This window comes from Benincasa hispida, unplaced genomic scaffold (assembly GCF_009727055.1).
Source record: "Benincasa hispida cultivar B227 unplaced genomic scaffold, ASM972705v1 Contig159, whole genome shotgun sequence".
Taxonomy (NCBI): domain Eukaryota; kingdom Viridiplantae; phylum Streptophyta; class Magnoliopsida; order Cucurbitales; family Cucurbitaceae; genus Benincasa; species Benincasa hispida.
The window spans coordinates 682,489-705,359 of NW_024064153.1; the positions used below are offsets into that span (position 1 = coordinate 682,489).

At 35.7% G+C, this 22,871-nt stretch overlaps 1 protein-coding gene across 4 annotated transcripts; it reads right to left on the minus strand.

Moving 5' to 3' along the window:
* Positions 1 to 979: 979 nt before the first annotated feature.
* LOC120068950 (CLP protease regulatory subunit CLPX2, mitochondrial) lies at positions 980 to 22,460 on the minus strand. 4 transcript variants are annotated; one of them, XM_039020589.1, is made up of 15 exons: positions 21,468 to 22,443; positions 18,880 to 18,941; positions 18,573 to 18,673; positions 18,397 to 18,476; positions 15,191 to 15,241; positions 8,924 to 8,998; positions 8,777 to 8,854; positions 4,326 to 4,382; positions 3,422 to 3,492; positions 3,219 to 3,318; positions 2,652 to 2,756; positions 2,456 to 2,518; positions 1,960 to 2,082; positions 1,631 to 1,777; positions 980 to 1,139 (listed from the first exon to the last, which is right to left on the minus strand). In XM_039020589.1, the coding sequence occupies exons 1-15, from the start codon at positions 22,152 to 22,154 to the stop codon at positions 1,065 to 1,067; spliced, it is 1,875 nt and encodes a 624-aa protein (XP_038876517.1). In that variant the 5' UTR covers positions 22,155 to 22,443; the 3' UTR covers positions 980 to 1,064. The 4 variants fall into 4 exon arrangements, 2 of the variants coding, with proteins under 2 accessions (XP_038876517.1, XP_038876518.1); XR_005479406.1 differs by lacking the exons at positions 980 to 1,139; positions 1,631 to 1,777 and having other exon boundaries at positions 2,004 to 2,082; positions 2,652 to 2,752; positions 21,468 to 22,448; XR_005479405.1 differs by lacking the exons at positions 980 to 1,139; positions 1,631 to 1,777; positions 1,960 to 2,082; ... (3 more) ...; positions 3,422 to 3,492; positions 4,326 to 4,382 and adding exons at positions 6,969 to 7,111; positions 7,189 to 7,775 and having other exon boundaries at positions 8,773 to 8,854; positions 21,468 to 22,460.
* Positions 22,461 to 22,871: the final 411 nt, after the last annotated feature.

Here is a 22,871-nt window from a genome sequence, read left to right on the forward strand (position 1 = left end):
TTATTGCTGTTTGTGATATTTTACTATTAGTTATAAATATTTTTAACAATTTTATCATCTAAAATAATTTTCCTTTATTTTATTTTCATATTGATTTTGTTTATATTTTTTTCTTAGACTTTGTATTTTTGCAAACACCGTGTGCTTTATAAGCATTGTTTTTTTGCTTTCATACGATTAATTTTTTTCGATTATTTTGAATTATTAAATTAGATTATGATACCTTTATTTACACAAATTTGAATTTTTTTTATTAGATTTTGCATTTAAAATAGTGTGTAATTCTCTTGATTGTTAGGTTTGTTATATTTCATATTTTTAAATAATCACTGTAAATTTAATATTTTACGTTTCAACATTTCTTCGGGATAAAAACTGTGTTCAAATATTTTTCAAATTTTCATTTTAAAGTGAGATATTTGTCAAATCACCCCAAAAATACAAGAATACAGGTGCGTACAAAAAACCAACACACAAAAATAGGAACCAAATTACACAAAAGAATTCCAACTATGCAAATAGAACCTATAAGATAGTAACAAAAGGTCTTTGAAATTGAAGTTGAGGAAACATGAAATCTAACAAAGGACCACACTTTACTAGATCCCTAACCAACCCCTAAAATGGCACAAACCCCTACCAGCCTAAAAAATCAACCCTTCTAACGAAAGGGTGGACGGAGGAAAAACTCCCTGATTACAACACTAAACTCGATGTTCCAAGCGAGCAAAAGCCTAATCGTCTAAAAGAACTCACATCACATGGCTCTCGTGAACTCCTCTCCCGATTACATCAAGTTTCTAGTCAGTCCTTCAAGTTTCTAAGAAATTGGAAAGAATTTCCAAGTTTTATTCACTAAGATCACATATTTTCTACTCCATATTTCCATAAATTCACCAAGTACTATGCCTGTAACTTCATCACCTAATTTTAACCTTCTTTTCTTCTCTAGTTTGTTTTCCGTTTTGGGGAAAAAAAATCAGCAGAAAAAGTGGATGCTTACCTATTATTATTATTGATACTGATTTGTCCAATAAATTTACATTATGGTCTGCAGAAGGCATTCACAATCTCATAGTTACAGATGGAAACTCGACTCCATTTGAGAACCGACCCTCGTCTGCCAAAACACCCTTTCCCTGTACATCAGGGCAAAGATAGTATGTCAAACTTCATAGCCACAAAAAAATTTGATGAGGAGAACTGAAAATTCATGTCTCTTTTTTTTTTTAAACGGCAAACAAAACATTTCATTGTATTAATGAAATAACCATTCACTTCAGTCTCACAAAAATTATATCATTCATTCAGTACCACGAACAATCTATTCTAACATATCATTGGTTTCTAACATGGACATGCTCAGGCACATGCTGGATAAACGTTTAATACTAGGGAAAAAAGGTATCCAGCACGTCCACGACATGCTTGGGACACTTTTTTTTTATAAGCTTTGAACCCTTCTAGAAGATGAATCGATGAGAGGATTTACGTAAATGTCAATGATGGCACAAAATGGTAAGTACGTTATCTTTGCCAATGTTACATATCCATAACATTCAAACTGAAGCAAAGGATCAACAGAAAAATGGGACGACAAAGGGTTCAAGTGGGCATCATGAGAATATACCTTCAGATTTCTCACTATTTCACCTTTTGAATATTGCTTTAATTCATCGACATCACAAAGAACTTTCGCTCCACAGCCTGGAGCGTCCACTGATCCAACAGCTTCTTCATCAACCAGAACAGCCTTTATGCTGTTAGTTTCTGGAACCTGAATATAATGAATTTAATTGGCGCAGCAGTTTCCAGTATTCAAACTTACAAACGAGTTAACATTTTATAAATATTTGGAAAAGAAAAAAGCATATGTTCAGAACCAATATGATTTTGAAATTAGGAAGATAAAAATTCCATGAAGAATAAACAAACACATTGCACTCCAAAATGTGATACCTCAAACATAGCTTCTGTCAGAATATTTTCTAAAATGGATCTTAATCCTCTAGCACCTGTGTTTTTTTTCATTGCTTTCCTCGCAATCATTCTTAAAGCACGATCGGTGAAATGTAATTCAACCTGCAAAATCATATGAGGACTTGGAGTAAACACATAAGAAGATTATTGGATTTACAAGTTCTTTGAGTTTTTTTTTTTTTTTTTTTTTTTTTTTAATTAAATTGCAAATTTGGTACCTATGGTTTGAAGTAAGAATTTGGTCCTTATCGTTTGGAGAAAATTAAAGATTATTTGTGAGGTTTTATCAAACCATAATGACTAAATTCTAAATCACAATACCATGTAGACTAAATTCTAACTTCCATCAAACTATAGGACCAAATTTGCAATTTAACTTCTTTTATTGATAAATTGGAGAAGAAGCAACTTAGGTTAACATTTCACATATGTAATAAATGCCTGGTTCATTAATTATATTTAAAAAAGTACTTACATCATTCATTCTAAACATCTTCTTGTACTGTTTCCCAATCGCATTTTTTGGTTTTGTAAGAACCTATTAAAGAGGAATAAGGATAAAGAAATCTGTTATATCTTCCAGAGTTAAGTGGCAAAAACAGAATAAAGAAATATGGCCGTTGCTAGAATTCAATGGTCGAAGTAAATATGACCCAAAAGACTAGACAAACCTGGACAAGTTCATCCTCATCCAAAGCTGACAAACTCACAAGAATTGGAAATCGTCCAACAAATTCAGGTATGAGACCATACGTAACAAGATCACTGCTTTCTACCTAAAGTTAAAAGACCATTTCAGTAGTTGAATGAAGACAAATTGTGAAATGGAAGGGAAAAAATGAAGTAAATGAAGCCTCAGTTCAGAAAATGCCAAAGATATAATAACAAAAATACTTCGTAGTGCAACAATTTAGGCCCGTTTGGAAACTATCTCATTTTTTATTTTTGGTTTTTGAAAATTAAATCTATTTCCTCCCGATTTTTTACAATGATTTGCATCTTTTTTTTAAGTACAATGGCTGAATTTTTAGCCAAATTTCAAAAACAAAAATAAGTTTTTAAAAGCTACTTTTTTTTTAGTTTTCAAATTTTGGCTTTATTTTTTAAACTATTTTTAGTCGATAACAAAGGAAGAAATTTGGAGGTGGAAGCAATGTCCATAGCTTAATTTTCAAAAACAAAAAACCAAAAACAAAATGGCTACCAAACGGGCCTTAACTTTTGGTTTAAGGTCTCACAGATTCGAGCATCGAAGATGTCACTAAATCTTCAGTCAATCCACCGGTTCTCATGCTGGCACGAACTGGAGCCCCGAAGCCAATTGAAGAATCATGCTGCCTGTAGAAAGAGCGTTGATATTCAGTTTCCATACATGGATTATTAAAAGGGTAAAAACAAAAATTCATCAGTTATTGACATTTAGAACGAAGCAATGCTATACCTGTCAGAGATGCACTTCTCCAAGCCAACAAATGCACCACCACATATGAAGAGAATGTTTTTTGTATCCATCTGCCATTCATAAAAGATGAGAAGATGAAAAATCACTCACATTAGTGAAAATTATGCAATGATAATTTTAGAACGGAAAGTTTATCCAATATTTAATTTCAGTATTTTTCTCTATGAATACACTAATCCCTATCTCAAAAAAGATAATAAATATATTAATTCCAACATTTAAAGAAAGTTCTATACACGTTTCGAAGAGGATACGAGATTTTTCATTAAGGAAATGAAAAAGAGACTAATGCTCATGAAAATTAAGTATCAACAGTTTAAAAATGAAATACTAACAAGGGGTCTAACTTGGTTCACTTATGAAGTTTAGAATTTTTATTGCTATAATACTAATTTGTGGTTTTAAGTGATACAACCCCGAAGTTTAAGAACACAAATAGATTTTTTTTCCCTATATTTTTTTAAATTTCAACTTTAAGAAATATAGAAAAATATTTTTCAAAAAATAGTTAAAAAATCAATTATCCAATGGGCCACCCAACCTGATCCAAAGTTCGATCCAATTGGTCAAATCCATGGGTTGGGTCCTAGGTCAAGCTTGAGCCTTTACAGTGACTGATCGCCCACAAGTTGTCAATGTCAAACAACTAGAAAAGGTTTTGGACTATGTGAATTCAAGAAGTTAATAACTTAATATTTTAAAATGATGGCTCATCACTTCTAGACCTTTCTCGTCAATTGAGTGAGAAAGCAAATGAATTTTCATGTTAAGTACCTAATAAGGTAGCTGAAAGTAGAGCTAACATTCGAATGTGATTGCACATTATAAATATATCAAGGAAGAAAACCAATAAAAGCAATATTAAATTGCAGTTCAACTCCACCTGAATCGTATCATCTCCAGGATGCTTTCGAGCACCTTTGTCTGAAACATCCACTACCTGAAATAAAGTAAATGGTTTAGAAGTAGAATGAGAAGTTCGGAATGATTTTTGTTTTTCTTTTTTCTTTTTGAAAGTAGGAAGCCAGATTTCATTAATAAAGAGGCAAATATACAGTGGATGATAATAAGACAAAGAACCGCAAGATCCAAGAAGAATACAAAGTATTCTAAATGAACTACAACTACATAAAACATCTGAGAAAGAGCCCAAAGAAAGACTTCGGAGTCAGTAATATGAATATACCACAGTTCACTGCTAAAATCCAAGAAGTTCTGCGGTACTCACGGGAGTAAAACAGATGACTCAAGTTGTCCCCTAAATTGTGTCAGGTTGTTTTAAGTCGGCAAGGCAATTTTTTTCCCTTGAAAACCCCATTAAATGGGATCTCACCACCGCCAGCATCCCCTAATCTGCTGTAATTAATATTTTTTTCCTCACTTTTCACTGACGCTTAGGCCTTTCACACCTCAAAGGCAGACACTTCTATCCATAGAGGCATAAGCTTCTTTTTACCTAGCATAGGCAGATGCCTTGAAGCACTTCAAGGCCGCTAGTCAGACAATTTAAAGAACATTATTTAGATCTGAACACGGAAGAAAAAGAATGATTGGTATCGTGAATCTGCTGAATGTTGGTACCTATCATAAACTTAGAAATCACTTGAACCTAATGGATTTTTTTTTTCTAAAAAAAAAAAAAAAAAAAAAAAAAAAACAACTGCTTTCATTGAGAAAAAAAATGAAAGAATACGAGGTACAAAAAAATCAAGCCCATTGGAAAACCTCATTAGAGAAACGGTTCCCAACTAAGTAAGAAGTTGCCAAATAATTACAAAAGGTCTTCAAAACTCAAGATCAAAGAGAAACATGGAACCTCATGCTGGACCAAAGCTCCCTAGGAATACTGGAACATGATGGATTTTCAGTTGAATCTTTATAGTTCTGCCTTCTGCTGGAGAAGTCCTTGGTGGAAATGAAATGTTTCCAAATTCTGAAACCGTATGAAAAATTATACTAGCATTTTTGTTGATGAAGGAAGAAAAACAATAATTTTGGAACATTGGGATGGATGATCATCATAGATGAAAGAGAATCGGCTAAGGTCAATTTAAAAATCTTTCCAGCACCCTCTTGGAGAATGCTAATGTAGCACAAGTGAGCAAAATCTAAAAGGAATTAATTTAAGGAGTCTTTACTCAAAGCACTCCATAAACGTAAATATCCTTGATGTTGTCTAAACCTCCAAATAAAGCACGGTCAATAAATCATTTTGTAACAACATCACTTTACAGCTTCCATCTTTCGATTCTTTTTCGTAGCCTCCTGGCCATAAACCCTTTGACCTGTTCTAGCTAACCTTTTCATTTTACTTGATGAAAAGTATATAAATATATCGTAGAATAAATAAATTGAGACGAAATATTTATTTAGACTAGGACAATAACACCGATACCCCTTTTAGACACGGGAATAACCAAGGAAAATACATTTTAAGGACTTTGGATCCAGCTTGGTATGCTGAGGCCATACATCCCGAACAAAGCAGGTACAACCAAATATTTTGGGTGGAATGGGAAACAAATGTTGCTTGAGACATAAAGTACAAAAAGGTATCTCACCCTTAAGAATGGAAGAGGGCATGCGATTTATTAAGAAACAAGTTGTGGAAACAGCATCAACCCAATAGGATTTTGGAACATGCATCTGAAACATCAAAGCTCTAGTTGTCTCAAGGAGATGACGATTCTTTCGTTCTGCAACCCCATTTTGAGATGGAGTATCGACACAAGAAGATTGATAAAGAATGTCATGGACATCTAAATAAGATTTGAGTGCATGAGAGAAATATACCTTAGCATTATCACTCCGTAGGATTTTAAGAGCACCACTAAACTGAGTTTGAATTTCAGCATGGAAGTTACGAAAATGAGAAAGTAACTCAGAACGACTTTTCATTAAATATAACCACGTAACACGAGAATAGTCATCGGACAAATGTAACAAAATATCTAAACCCTCCTTTGGACTTAACAGGACATGGACCCAAACATAGACGGACTAATTCAAAAGGAGCACTAGCTCGTTTATTGGCTCGGGGATAAAAATCAAACGATGAAATTTAGCAAACTGACATGACTCACAATCTAAAGAAGACAAATGTTGAAGTTGTGGACGAAGATTCTTCAACACAGAAATAGACGGATGACCCAACAACAATGCTCTTCAAAGGGAGAAGACATGCTAGAGCATGTAATGGCCGTAGGTGTTTGTGGTTCAAAGATGTAAACCTCCAAATCCCACCCTTTACCAATAGTCTGTTTCGTCATAAGATCCTGAAATAAGCAATAACCAAGAAAAAATGAGACACAACAATGAAGATTACGAGTGAGTTTACTGATCAAAATCAAATTAAACGAGAAATGTGGTAAATTTAAAATTGATGACAGAGAAATTGATTCAGTGAGATGGACGATTCCTGATCTTAAAACAAGAGTGGAGGTTCCATCAGCTATAGTGACATTAGGTGAAGAGATAGATGTATAAAGGTTAGAGAATAAACTTAGGGTTACCTGTCATATGGTCTGTAGCGCCAGAGTCAATGACCCATTTTGACGTGGAGGAAAGAAGGTATTTAGAAATGTTAGTTGTCTCTTGCGATGGCCGTAATGGGAGTAGAAGATGATGCCCTCAATGACTCTTGATACTGCTGAAATTTAGCAAACTCCTCTGCAAAATCGTAATTGACTTGTCAAGATTATCAGGAGTAGAGGCGACATGTGCAGAGGGTGATGGCATCCTCTGACCTCTTGTTCAGCAACCTTCTGCATTCACGTTTCGTATGGCCAGGTTTATGACAATAATAGCAAACACCTCCTGGATTTGATCTCCATGAATAATAGTTGGATCCATTCAACTTGTGTTCAGTTACTTTTGACACCATAGGAACAATCTCAGACATTACTGGTTTCTTATCAGCCATTACCTCAAAAAGTAGACACCAGACAGCAGAGAATCAAACCTTAATTTACCGAAGAGATGTCTTTACAAGCAGTGAGTATATCTATATATCCCAAACACACACACCACCAAAAAGAGTCAACAACACTAAGGAAACCCACAGAAGGCGAACCAAAATCGATGGCGCACGCGCCTACACGCACCGGCGCATGGACGGATGGCAAGTTGGAACAAGCGGCACGTGAGCCCCATGTGCTGGTTAGATGGGATCCGAACTTTGGGGTTTTGTAGATCAACAGCTGGGCTCCTCGATGGACTGGGTGGTGTTGAAAAAATAGCCTTTTTTTTCCCACGACGGTGGCGACTAATGACGGCGAACGAACCAAAGACGGCGACTGTGAGCAAAAGTGTAAATTCACCTCTCCACAAGACCCTAAACGTATCACAAACTGGTTCTAAATTCTCAAACCCTAAGGTTCACAAAACCCTAAGTTTGTTAAGGTTGCTTTGATACCATGTAAAACTCTTAGGTTTGAGAAAGAATCAGAATACTCTATTCATTCACCAAAGATATGAATATATACAAGTGTACAAAACATAGAAAAAGAAAATATCACAAAATATTTACAAGAATGGAAAACCCTAACTATAGAATTATAACATACACTATAACTGATGCATGTTCCTCCGAGTTCATATTTATGACTGATTCATGTACCTTCAGGTTACACACTATGACTGATGCATGTTCCTCCGGATTCATGTTTACAAATGATTTGTGTACCTTCGGGATACACAACACAACTAATGTGTGTTTCTTCCGGATCGTATTTATGACTAATATGCAATTCTTCGGGATCACTACGACTGATATGATATGGATGTACACCGATGCCTAGATAAACTAGTTAACAGGTTACCTACAAGGCTCAATAGCGAATAACTTACTAGATATTGTTATACTCATCCTTTCTTCCTTTATGTTTTCAAGTAATGACAAGAACAGCTTGACGAGCGACAGACGGGACCCGGACAGAGCCATAAGAGGACCAAAGGAATCGCTTCCGCTCAATCTATGTTTTTTTTAGGTATTTGAAAGTTTTAATGTTGGACAGAAAATTTTATTTTATTATTCTAATTGATTTCTTTGTAAATGATTTTAGGGGACCCCGAATAAATGTTTTGCTTATTTGCTTTTATTAAGTTTTATAAATTGATTTTGAAGTTTTCTTTATTGTTTTAACGAATTTTGCTTCAATGGTCAAAATGTTTTAAATGTAAATGTGTGCTTATCAATAACGGCCCTTGTCAAAGTACTCGAAAGTTTGGGTCGTTACTGATGAAGCAATGCAAGACAAGTTAAACAAATAAATAAATAAGAAATAACGCACAACAACAAAAATGAAAAATATTACTGTCAAATTGAATACCCACGGTTCCTTCAAGGATTTTCAGAAGTGCCTGCTGGACCCCCTCTCCAGATACATCTCTGCCAGAGTTTATGCTCTCACTCTAATAAGAAATAAAGCAAGTTATGACAAATACGATAAAGTTGCCAATAGATCTTAGACCATGCTATACCTTCTTAGTTATCTTATCAACCTCATCAATATATACTATCCCACGTTGAGCTGCTTCTACATTGAACTCCGCATCCTGTACAATTAAAGCACCGTGTATTTCGAGCAAAGGTAAAAGGACAAATAATGAAAACATGAAAATATTTAACAAAAATACGGAAAAGTTTCGACCTTAGACTTCACATACTTCCTAAAATGGTAAAGCTAAGTATGTGACAAAAACAAATTATTAGGTGTGGTTCAAAAAACCCAATGACCTGAAAAACTTAATAACCCAACCTGTATGTTTAGTTCGGGTTCAATTAAATCTTTTTTTATCCTTTTGAAAGACCAATTAAATCAAAATTGTATGGGTTGGTGGTTTTTTTTATATATTTAAAACAAGGCTTTCATTAAAAAAAAAAGTGAAAGAATACAAGGGCACACAAAAAAACAAACTCACAAAAACTCCATTAAATGGGTTCCAACTAAGTAAAATGTTACCTAAAAACTAATTACAAATAGTCTTCGAAACCAAAACCCATAAAGAAACATGAAACCTCACCAATTGTATGGGTTGGATTGGTTCATGAGTTCACCTAAAATTAGTTTGGATTGAATCAAGTTGAATTGAACATATTATGAAGTCTAAAAGTATTTCCTTTATTTATGAAATACATATATTTATAGTTCTTTTATTGAACAATTTTACAAAATAATTTTTCATAATATAAATTAAAGTTGAGTTACTAATCTTTATTCTATGTTTTGACAGGATGAATTGAGAAGCAAGATATGCCAAGAACTGTTTTATGAGCATGTTGATTTAAGTATGCTACTGATATGATTATGTATAGGACCATGAGACATGTACTATGATTTATGTTGTGAAATTTACGGAAAGCATGATATGTCTATAGATAAAAGTGACGATTTACTCTTCTAATACTACTATGTTACCAGAAACCGACAGGTGTCCTACTATGTTATCGAAAGCCTACGGGTTTCTTACTATGTTACCAGAAGCCTACGGGTTTCCTACTATATTACTAGAAACTAACAAGTTTCCTACTATGTTATCGGGTGCCGACAGGTGCCCTACTATGTTTGTGAACCTTCGGGCCACCATATGCATGTCAGGTTGAGTTAAATCGCTCACTAGGTGGCCATCCAAGACTTAGTTTATTATATGCATGTCCCACCAGTACGTTGCATTTATTGGATATAAGTGCATAGTTTGACTCCGGTAGTGAGGTTACTTACTAAGTATTTTATACTCATTCTTTATTATGTTATGTTTTTCAGGTAAGGGTAAAGGCACACCAACGAATGATAGGAGAAATCCGTGATCGTGCCACTGGGACTAGTCATATGCTTCCACTCCTGTTTCCATGTTTTCATGTTTTAAAATCTTAGTTTTGTAATTAAATTGAGAAAACTTTCAGTTTCTATACTGATGGTTGTTTTAGATAAAATTTTCTATTGATGCTTTATTTCATTAAGGGTATCCTGATTAAAGATTTTCAATAGTTTAGTTTTAATTAAAGTTATTTATTTTATAACAATTATTTAGTTTTAGCCCATTCATGGAAAATGTCGTCTTGAGAAGTACGCATGCGTATAGTAACGATCTAGCACAAGTCATAGGGAGTCGAGTCGTTACCACCAAGGGTTTGTGTGTTGCACAACCATCCAAAAAGAATCAAAATGAGAAAACTTATCTTAAAAAATTCTGTTATTTCTTTCCTTCCAAATGCACCAAAGGAGCGAATGAGTAGCACATCTCCAAATGATTTTACCTCTGCCACTGAACGCAAAGCAGTCCAACCTATTCACCATCTAATCGTCTACCCTACTAGGTAGGCAGCACTCCAGCCCAAACGTTCTAACCAGAGGAGCCCACCTCATAGTGGCAAAGTCACAGTGAAGGAACAAATGGTCCGGGACTCCTCAACTATAGGCAAAGACAACAAATGGAAGGGCAAAGGGAAGAATTTTTAAGCTTCCTTCAAAGTTTCTCCTGGGTGTTTAAGCTTCTATAAGCAAAGGACCACGGGAAGAATTTAACATTTCTAGGGATTTTGAGCCTCCATACAAGAGACATTAAAGGAAGGGCAGAGGTTCTCTCAATGAGAATCAAAAAAGTAGCTTCAGTAGTAAACTTTCCAAAGGCATCTAACTTCTACTTGAGACAATCATGAGAATCTTGAGGCGTCCAAGAGTTTAAGGTTTTCAAAACTGCCACCAAATCACCCAACTCTCTATCAAAAGTTGGTCATCTGAGACCCAAGTTCCAGGATTGGCTAAAGGCACACCAACAAGTCATAATCACAGTATCCTTTTCTAGAGATAAAGTATAAGTATCAGGAAATTTCAGAGTAAAGGATTGAGAGTCGCACCACCTGTCTTCCCAACCAATCTCCCATCTCCCACGATAAACTCTGTGAAGTTAAAGAATTATCTTTCAAATGTTGGCCCACAGTCTAGATTTCCTCCCCTTCTTAGGCATTTTAAAAGCCCAGCCAAGAGCATCAACCCCATATATGGTCCCAATAACACATCTCAAGTGTCTTCTTCATGGCAAAACCTGCACAACCATTTCATAAGAAGGCAGTGTTCTTCTGATGATGGGAGCCAATTCCAAGACCACCAAAGTCGATGGGGAAAAACGCCACACTCTAGTTGACAAGGTGGGACTTAGGATTGCAGGGACCCCTCGTCCATATGAAGTCTCTGATAATCTTTTCCAAGCGATTGACAGTAACGATCGAAGCTTGCATAAGAGAGAAGAAGTAACACGAGAGAGAGAGTTAAGCACCAATTGGGCGAGCAGTCTACCACCCTTAGAGAGGGAGGATCCCCCTCCATTTATCAACCTTAATTTTAAACCTCTCTTCAAGAGCAATCCAAGCCTCCTTCGCTTTGTGTTTCCCGACCATAGGAAAACCCAAATACGTGAACGGGAGAAACTCAACTTTACAACCAAACTTTGCAACATAGAGATTCACTTCCTCATTATCATGGTTTGAACCGATAAGAGAGGTCTTAAAGACATTAAGAGACAAACCCGAAACCAATAGGAACAAGTTGACAACCATCCACCAAGTCGAAAGATTTCATTCTCCCAAAGAGCAAAAAAGGGTGTTGATGTATGCTATCTTCCTCTTCTTAATTCGAGGTCATTACTATGTGTAATGTGTTCAACTAATGTTTTTACAGGGTTTCGAGCGCCTAGGAGATAGAGTCGACCATTACAAGTCATTCAAGGTTAATTTGGAGCAATTTGGAGCTAAATTGAGCATCCGGACTTCAAAGGAGATAAATTACCAAAATGCCCCTAGATCGAGCATTGCAACCCTCTACCAAGCATAGATCTACGCTCAAAGGCAGTAGCTATCATTTCACACAGCATCACAACGCTATCTTAGAGCGGTATGACGCTCCGAAGTTTGACGGGCACTTCAAAGAAACGCGCGCGCACGACCAGCCCAAAAGCGTAGCAAAGAGCATTGCATTGCCAGAGGTCTACGCTCCGATTGGAGTGTTGCAATGCGCATTGAGCGTTGCAAAGTTGCACTACTAGCTTATATATTGTTCTTCGATTCTAGAGCAGAAGAATCACCCAATGGGCTTCCAGCCCCTTTCCCCTCTCTTCTCTATTCCACTTTATTCTTTGGATGTTCTTTTTGTAATTATAATCAAGGAGATTTCAGGATTTGTCTTCTTCATCTCCATGAGAAGGTAAGTTCTAGGGTTTTCTTAGTTTAGAGAATTTGGAGAAACCATTGCAATTATGGGAGAATCTTTATATTATGATATATATATCTTGTTTATGGATTCTCACTCTGAATTTACTGACTGTGAATTGCATTTCTATGTATTTGATTGACAACCAGTACTTGTTTATGTAATTCCATGCTTAGGTTTAACCTTAGTTGAGGCAATGAACCATAGGAAGCAAGAGAATAGATTAACTTGCTTAATTTTGAAGTCAACCGCACTAAGTAATGCTTTAATCATTCTTAATGTGAAAATCATATTGAACGAGTTAACTAGACGGGGAAAGAGATAATCTAGCTTTAACTTGAAGTACTATGAACCAAACAGTTTACTAAAACTATTCCAGTGTTGGGGCTCACATCGCTTCGGCCTATCTAGAGCGCTACTTGGTGTGGGGGGACCAGCCCATCAATTATTGGAAATTAATTAGTTCATCCTAGCATCTCCCTAAAGCTTAATACAATTAGCTAATGTGTTTAGAGCAGTTTCGTTTCCTCATGTTAGCTAATTAGATAATAAGGACGGTTAATTGGGATTCAAATTAACTTGGTTAGGCATAGGCAAGAAACGTTAAGTCATAAGATAATAATTCAGTGATCTAAATTGCATTTGGTGACTCCATTCCTCTAAACTAGGACATCTTGATTAATTACACTTATATCATTTACTTTTCGCAGAAATTAATCTGCATTTCGATCATCCAATCCACACCAAACCCCCCCTCTGTTTACCACTTTAACTAAAAATGAGTTTTGAAGGATTAATCTTTCGTGCTTCCCTATGGTTCGACTCAGATTTACCACTTAAGCTACTAGTTAGTATAAGTTGTTAGTTCATGATTATAAATATTATTTGATTGGTTGAGGTTTACTAGAGACGGCAAATGCTCTGTCAGGTATCATCAGCGTACTGGAGATGAGTCAAGTCAAAGGTCATAACGCCAAAGGAGAACCCTATGATGAGCTTTCTTTCATTGCAAAAGTAAATCATACGAATAAGGGCGTCTCCCACAATTGTGAAAAGAAAGGGAGCAAGGGGATCACCCTGGTGTAAACCTCGTTTGGCAAAGATCTTGCCTCGCGGCCTTCCATTAATAAGGATAGAGAAGTTGGTCGATGAGAGGCAACCCCAAATCCATTTCCTCCACCTTTTACTAAAGCCCTTTAACTTCAAAATCGAATCGAGGAAAGACTAGTCAACCTTATCATAAGCCTTTTCCAAATTAAGCTTTAGGAGAGCCCCTCTTTTCCCAAGTGACTGCCAATCATCCAAGGATTCAGACGCGGTCAAAATTGCATCCAGAATTTGATGCCCCTCAACAAAGGCTGCTTGCAAGTAATGCACAATAAGAGGGAGGACTTTCTTAAGTCTTTTAGCAAGAACTTCAAATATTATCTTATAGAGAGATGTGACTAAGCTGATGGGTCTAAAATCACTCCTCTTGAACACCCCTACGGACACAAACTCGGATCCATTAGCCAGAGGAAATTTATCACAAAATAGTTCCTTGAGGTTTTTCAATCAGCTACACCAACCTACTTTTCATTTCTAAGTAAATTCTTAATGTTGCAATGGTAAATAAATAATGAAAACTGTCTTTTATTCCACATGCAAGGAACATATCCCAAGTCTACAATTGCTTTATGAATTATTCTTTGTTTCTTTTGCTAGTATTTCTAGTTCATACAAAGTTGAGAAAATTTGAACTCGTTTTTGTTCTATATATGGTAAAAAATTGAAACATACTTCATCAGGGGCAAATTTACTATAGAGAGTGGTCTAATGCAGTGAAAGCTTTGTTATCCGAATTATGGTTTAAGCGTGACTGAAGGGTTTTCCATAACAGGTCTTCCTTAGGATGATCGTTTTAGTTCAGCTCATCTAAAGGCATCTTCATGGTGCTCTACTGCTCTCTTTCTAAAGGCTTCACTGGCTACTCTATTCAAGATATCAGTCTTAATTGAATTGCTTTTATGTTTCCCTTATAATTCATCATGACTAGACGTCTGGTTTAATGTTCTGATATTATCATTTTAATGTTCTTGCTTCCCCTTCAGAGTTTTTTTACCTTTGAGCATTAGTCTCTATTAATTATATCATTGAAAAGTGTTTGTTTCTTAAAAAAAAACAAAGAAATAAACAGACAGTGTTACTATTTTTTAACGCTTCAAAAGCTTAATAGTTCTTGAATATAAAATTAAATAAACAAACTGTACCACAGCTGTGCCCTCTTTTGAACCTCAGAGTCCATCTACGCAGGACCATTTGGACTCAAAAAAAGGTGGTTGAACGATTTGAATCAAAACTTAGATTTAAGGATTTTTAAAAACTTAGTAATAGTTACACACAAAATAAATGGTAACATTATATGAGGATGATCCAGTGATTCCAAAGCCATGACTCTCAGCATATCTTGGTCAAAACACAGATTTTGAACTCAAGAGTCAAAATACCTTCAAAACGACTTAGAAAGTAATTGAGACAGGAGGGGAAACAAATAAATTAATACCAGAAGGAGCTTGTATAATATTGATTCCACATCTTCTCCAACATAACCTGCCTGAAAAGGAGAGTGAGAATTAAAATCTACTGAGCCAACTGACAAAAGTGCTGCTTGGTAAAAAGAACTTGAATTATTTCGAATCAATAAAATATGTAGAGATGATTCAGGCTCAAAATTCCTGATATAGAAACAAGAGAAAAGATCTAGAGCTTACCGGTTACTGATTGGAATAGCATATATTTTTTTATCAAAAATCAGGCTTATATTGAAAGTTCTTTTTTCTTTTTTTTTTTTTCCTTTTTTTTTTTTTTTTTTTTTGGGTGAGATGTGAAAATTGTACTGATCAATAACTTTTAATTTGTATGATAGGTGGGACTAATTGTGAAAGTATTATTAACTTCTCATTATATTNTGATTCAGGCTCAAAATTCCTGATATAGAAACAAGAGAAAAGATCTAGAGCTTACCGGTTACTGATTGGAATAGCATATATTTTTTTATCAAAAAACCGAACTGACCAGGAGTTGATTTTTTTTTTTTTTTTTTTTTTTTTTTTTTTTTTGATGTCATTGGGTGAGATGTGAAAATTGTACTGATCAATAACTTTTAATTTGTATGATAGGTGGGACTAATTGTGAAAGTATTATTAACTTCTCATTATATTATTTTTTTTAAAATATCAATTTATACCCCTGAACTTTGGAAAAATATCGATTAAAACCTTGAACTAATAAATGTATGAATATATTTTCAAAATTTATAATAAAAATGCTATTAGATAACCAAAAAATAAAGTAGCATTGGAAACTAAATTTAAGATTTATTGAAAGTACAGAACTAAAATTGAACAAACTTCAAAGTATAGAGACCAAAATGGTAGTTTAACAAAAAAAACAAAAATCAATGGAACTATATCAAGACAGATTGGTCCAATCATTAAATATTTCTAAAAATTATTCTGTGGCATCAAAACACAGAAATACAAGAGAACACTAAACATAACAACATTGCTATATCAATAAAGAAATTACAATATAAATATATAATAACCGGGGTTATCTCTCTCCCAAGTTTCACAATGGACAGTTGGACACTACCAAAATTCTTCACACCCTTCAGAAGCCCCTAACACCTATTATTTATAACCAAAGCATCCCTAGCTAATTAACTCTATGCCCTTACTAACATCATACCCCTAACTAGGAACCTCACATGCTTCCATAAAGATGTTTTTTTTTTAAAAGGAAACAATTCACTGATGTAAGAGAATAGCGAACAAAAACCCAAAGTACAAGAGAGTTATACAATGAGCTAAATAACAACCGAATACCAAACAGATCAGCTAGCGCACCCGGGCATCTCAACTAGGTTGACACCCCCTTAGCGCCCTCATCACATCCAAAAACAAACTAAGACTAGCTTATAAATGAAAAGCACAAAGCATTACACTCCCCAAAAAGAACAAACACTGGGGCAAAAACTTAAACAAACGGTCTGAAAAATCAAATAAAACTGTTGGCTGCTGAAGAGACTAAAAACCATCACTTGAGAGGGAGGCAAACACCCTCCAATTGAGATTGAATTCTGATAATAAAGATTTTAGAAATATCATATGGAACGAGAAAAAAAACCCAAAAAAAAAAAAAAAGCTCAAAAAAGCTTGAACTGAAGATCAGCTTAAAAAAACAAATAACTTACGTTGCATCTCTTTTTTCTCCTCAGATTAGTCTTTAATTGATTAATCATCTTTTTTCTTTAAAAAAAAAAATTATTTAATGAACAAGTAGTAAACCCAGACCACCAGCTTTCTCTTTAGCCTTCAAATTGGGCTTCGATTCCTTCATTTGGATTCAGCCCATTAAGCAACTCCCTGGGCCAATGACTTTCCACATGGTAATGGTTAGTGGTCCTCATCCATAATGGTGTTTACCCTAGCCACTTTTTTCTCCCAGCCTCCAATTTGTTTTTCCTGCCATTTAATGCAAACCCCACCCTCACCCTCACCCTCACACACTTTTTTCTCAACGAAGCTTGCTGGAAAAAACACCATCCCTTCTACCTCGATACCTTTCAACGTTTGTAAAGATCCTTCCACAGGCTTATTGGAAGTTTCAGATTTCGCACCCGTCACCGGCCCTTCCTGTTTTTCTTAAGGTCTCGAATTTCTTGTGATAATCTTCATACGTTTTGTCTTGCTTAATTTATAGAAGTCGGGAGAGAAGAGTACTTTCCTAAGTAGGAGGGAATCATGCAAACATCCGCTGCTTCAACTTGCCCCACGCTCAAAGCCTCGAATCGGACTCCGGGTGTGTGACCAACAAAACCAATCTCCTGCATCAGGTGCAAATGTACTAACCGAAACCTTGATCTTCTCTTCATTTAATAGTTCATAAATTTCGAAAAAAAATGTTCCGCTTAATAGATCCAGAAATCCGGATGATCGCCTGAAAAAACCAGCATCTCCAATTGTTTGTATTTACTCTGATCAACTCCCCCTTCGTTTGTCCAATATCGAGAGTTCTCTCCTTCATCGCTCTCCTTATCCTTCAATGATCTTGCGGATCCGGTTACGAACGCCGATCCTTTGTTTTCCTTCTTGTTTGCAAGCATATGCACTGTTTAATCTACTCATTCGACGGACTTTGCCATATCAAACAAGCATTTCCTCGATTCTAGACTACTTTTCGAATTGCTCTCGATCTTATCCTCCATTTCTCTCTTGGTTTTACTGTGCATTCTTCCCAAGATGATTACAACTCTAATACCAATTTGTTAGGATACCCACCTAACAAGGACACTCAAGAACACAAAGAAAAAACAAAGAACACTAAAAGTAGAATTATATTGCAATATCTATAAAGAAATTACAATATACCTCAGCACATTCTAGAGGGTGGAGAATCCTCTCCCAAATTTCCCAAAGGAAATCTCACAAAATTTTTCATACCTTCCTCTCAACCCATTCCCTCTATTTATAACTAAAAAGTCCTAACAAACCCTAATAGGCAATTACTAATATGCCTCCTAATAACTATATTAATATTCTACTAATAATCCTAATATCACAATTAACTAGGGGCCTTACAGAATTGTGTTGTTTATATATTATATATATAATATATAGAGAGAGAGAGAGAGAGAGTGTTTAGAAAGGGAAAAAAACATAACACTAACAAGGAAAGAAAAAATAACTATCCCGAAAATGCACTTGCCTGAGTTAAGGCAGTAGCATCAGCTATGGTGAAAGGCACATTCACAACACGAGCAAGGGTTTTTGCAAGTAACGTCTTCCCTATCCTTAGAGATTCCATAAATGGTTAATGAAAAACCTCCAACAAAATTAAGGCTCTTGGACACAGAAAGAAATGCAGAAGAAAATCAATCGTACCTGAGCCTGTAGGACCCATTAGCAACACATTACTCTTTTCCAATTCCACAATTTCATTATCATCATTCTCCAATTCAATACCCAGCGATCCTTGTCCTGATCTAAATACAAATGTAGACACCAACTCAAAGCCAATCACAATCATTAACATGAAAAATATCTTTCCCTCAAAAATAATACTATTTTCTTCCTTTAAATATAGACTATCACAGTGAACTCCATGCATCAGTAAGCAATATTAAGCATATTTAAATTATATTTCGAAAAGGGTTGCAAAATGACAACTAGACAACTCTTGCAAACTAACGTTTTCTGCAATGAAGCGTGATATATCCTCTTATAGTGGTTGTATACTGCCACAGAAAGCACCTGAAATGTCAACATTAAGTCAATCAAAATGATAGATTCGTGGTAAAATCAATGGACCAAAAGACAATTCTAAATAACACTAAACTTCTTCCTGGATTAAACCCCCATCCTTTCATCCCAGTGTACAGAATAGGTGGCAGGAAGGTAAATTTTTTTATTAAGGAAACTTTTCATTAAATTAATGAAAAGAGGCTAATGCTCAAGGTACAATGAAATAAGAAACGAAAAGAACCAAAACAAATACAATACAAAGAGACTAAGGAGGGAAAAGAAAAGCATTAATCTTATTTTTGTAGTGAAAACATGTTTTTCCAACATCCCACGTATAGTTTGATTTTCCTCAAAAAATTTTGATGTAATACTTATGTCCACATAACCAACCACTTTCGACCTAACTTGATCATAGGGCTATTAAATGCATTTTCTTAGGATACTTTTCAAGTAAAAGAGATTACAGATGCAATATATATATACAAACAACTGCTTTCAATGAAAAATGAAAACTAAAAGAATATTAGGGCATACAGAAAAACGGGCCCACAAAAACCCCACTAAAGGAAGGGGTTCCAACTAAGTAAAATGTTGCATATAGAGTAATTGCAAAAAGTCCCAAAATCAAAGTCCAAAGAGAAACATGGAACTTCACCGACGGCCAAACATCACTAGGATCCTTCTTGACGTCTCTAAACATTATTATTTATCTCCCCTAAAGTATTATGTCAATTATGTCTCATGTTGATGCTCCCATAGTAATTAGAAAAGGCATTTGAAGTTGTACAAAATACCATATGGCAACCTATATCCCATATAAAAAATTGGCAAATAGTCATAAAGACTTCACATCTAGGAATTAGGATAAATGACTTGGCTCTTCCAAGGAGAATATATATAAGACTTTAGAAAATCCAAATTGGAAATAAGTAGTTATGGAGGAGAAATAGTAGAGTTACAAAAAGATAAGAGACTGGTAGGCTGTAATTGGGTGTTTACCATAATTGGTATTAGGGAAATAGTAGAGTGACCAAAGGATAAGAAACCGTTAGGCTGTAAATTAAGAGATATAAGGTCAGACTAGTAGCTAAAGGCTTCACTCAAACATATGGTATTGACTATCCAGATTCATTTGCTTCTATTATGGTTTAAATGAAAAGATCCATCTGGAAAACAAAATCTTGAACAAGAATTATAAGAAAGTCAAGAACTACCCAAGATTACATAGAATGTCCTTCATTTTATTATCTCATTGAAAAGCTTTGTTTCCTTTTCAAATAAATTACAATTTTATTATTCAATGAAAAGCTTTGTTTCCTTTTCAAATAAATTACATATGATGTCCTACATCACCTTGCCTCTGGACAGAGGGAGCCACAGCATCATAAGAAAAAAGGCCTAGAGAATAAAACTCTTAAGTTATACCAGCAAGTATAGAGCTTATAGTAACGGGTGGTTCTTCAAATCCTGATCAAGCAGCAAATGGCAGCTCCAGAATTCCCTTATCACCATTATTACGTTCAAACGCCACACTCTATCTATCTTTCTATAACCCAATGGTTGAGAAGAACAAAAGCAATTATCTAAGAAGGTAATCTTTTCTAGGGCGGTAGGAACTCTGATTCAGCCAGTCAACATTGGGTGGGATTCCTACCTATTTCCTATAATTGGTTATGATCTTCTTTACTATTCATAGTAGGTTGGAAGAAGATCCTGAGGAACTTTCTTTAGGAGGGAGTGGAGAACGAGAAACACCAAGCTTTTAACTTGACCAGATGGAAAATTGTTATGAAACTGATAAGAGTTGGGCAGTTTGGGTATTTGTAATTTGAGAGTTCATAATGAGGCCATCCTAGCTAAGTGGTTATATTGTTTTTCCCTAGAGCCTGAGACTTTCTGCCATCATATCATTGCAAGCAAATATGGGGTTCTTCCCACTTAATGGATCTCATTTTCTAGGGCTAAGGACAAATGCACGAATCCTTGGGAAGGTCATTTCTTCTAGTTTTAATTCTTTTTTACTAAATGTAAAATTCTCCATTGGGGATGGCTTAGGTGCTCATTTTTTGGGAGGATTTTTGGTTATGTGAGTCCCTTCTTCATCTCCTATTCCCATCCATTCTCTAGGATCCTTCAAATCTGCTTCTGTTGTGTATATTCTACCTTCATCAAGGGACTCCTTTTCCTTAACTTTGTTGTGCGTCTGTCTTCACGGAAATTTTCATTGTTCCTTCTTGAGGGTGGTGTTTTCTAACTTCCTCATGGAACATTCTTCCAATAGAATATATTTTTTAAAATCACTCCTTTCTTCGTCAATGCTAATTGGAGACTTTTTATAACTCCATGCTCATGGAGAGATAGTAGTCCCTCAATTGTAGTTTCGTTCTTGAACTCTTAGTTTCTAACCGAAACATAAAAGAGAAGCGCACAATTCCTCAATTATGAAAAATACGCCACAAATGTAGAATGTGCACAAAATGCTTGTGAAAAATGTCATAAGAAGCACAGTATATGGTCATATCACCCGAAACCAACCTTCTTGGCCTTTTCTTGTCCAACGATGAACTTGTCCAGCGCCTCAGAAATTTCCTTGGGAGTTAGCAACTGCATTTCTAAACTGCCGTCGCCCTTTTGAACACCGTTACTCTCCACCGAACCCAAGTTACCGTCGCCACCGCCACCGCCACAGCTACCATTCCACCGTGGAGGCAAGGCAGAATCATCAGTACAATTGGCGCCAAGATCTCCTTTCGTATGTTGGCTCGATTCATTGCCCACATGGTCATCCAAGTCCCTGGCGCCCTTAACCCTACCAATCTCAATAAAAGTACCCTGCAAAGGAACCAACTTGAAGGGTCTAAAATAGAATGCAGTTTTGCAATTGGGGCAGAGATTGAGGGCTTGATAGACGCCAGTCTCCCGAGCCGTAATGGACAAGGGGCGATTAGAGAAGATGAGAGGCATTTGCTTGGAGCACCTTGGACAGTTGACATCAGCCCTAATGTAATCGTAGTCGGAGGCCCCTTTCCAACTGTGGCGTCTCTGAGAAAACCAAAGGAACAATCCGGCGGAACGGGCGGCGGCATGGGGTTGTAGAAAGGGTTTAGACGGAAGGGGAGTTATGAAACGGCGGTGGAACGGCGAGTCAGTGGTGGTGATAGTTCTCATGGATGTGAATAGCTTGATGAATTCGGTGTTCTTGACTCTGAATCGTGGAATCATAGTGGTTTTTCGAGTATTCTGATCGGATGATTGTACGGATTTCGAAGTTCTTGTGGAATTGTGAAGAGCAAATATGAGCAGCGCCGGCAAAAGTTGCAGTGAAGAAATTTCTGAGCTCAGAACAGTGGCAGCTGTGTGCACTCCCGATTAAAGTGCGTCCCACACCCTTTTCTTCTTTACTACATGAGAAGTAAGGATTCGAACTAAAAATTTCGTGGTCACTTTTGGCATCTCATCATTTTTCTATTATAATCAATCTTGTAATCTTATTGCACCCAACATAGGTGATAATTTAATTATAATTTTATGATATCCACATTATATTCTTTATAGCAATCTTTATAGCAATTTGATTGCATCCGACTTAACCTCTCTCAGCTTGAAAGAGCAAAAATGTGGGTGCATATGGGTTGCATGCTAGGTTGTGTCTGAATCTAGTTGAGGAGAGTAATTGTGGGTATATAAAGGGCATAATGTCTATTTTATAGGTTGAAACTTTCCTTTAAATCTCATCCTTCCATCATATTTTTTCACATCAGTTTTTTAATAGTTTTTTCCAGAATTATATTTCTTTATTTTCAAAGTACACCATGAAACAGTTCAATTTCTTTGGTCACCATCGATTGCAAATTTAGAGGACGTCTTCCTTTAATCAAAACTAATTACTTGTACTATGTTCCCTTGAGATTCGATAGTGGACTTGTCCATTTTATATTA

Excerpts from the sequence above, each read along its gene's own strand:
- LOC120068950 (XM_039020589.1), bottom strand. The coding sequence starts at position 22,154 with ATGATTCCACGATTCAGAGTCAAGAACACCGAATTCATCAAGCTATTC. Across the intron at positions 18,477-18,572 it reads AATGGGTCCTACAGGCTCAG|GGAAGACGTTACTTGCAAAA; the intron begins GTACGATTGATT and ends CTCTAAGGATAG. Across the intron at positions 2,519-2,651 it reads ATGAGGATGAACTTGTCCAG|GTTCTTACAAAACCAAAAAA; the intron begins GTTTGTCTAGTC and ends CCTCTTTAATAG.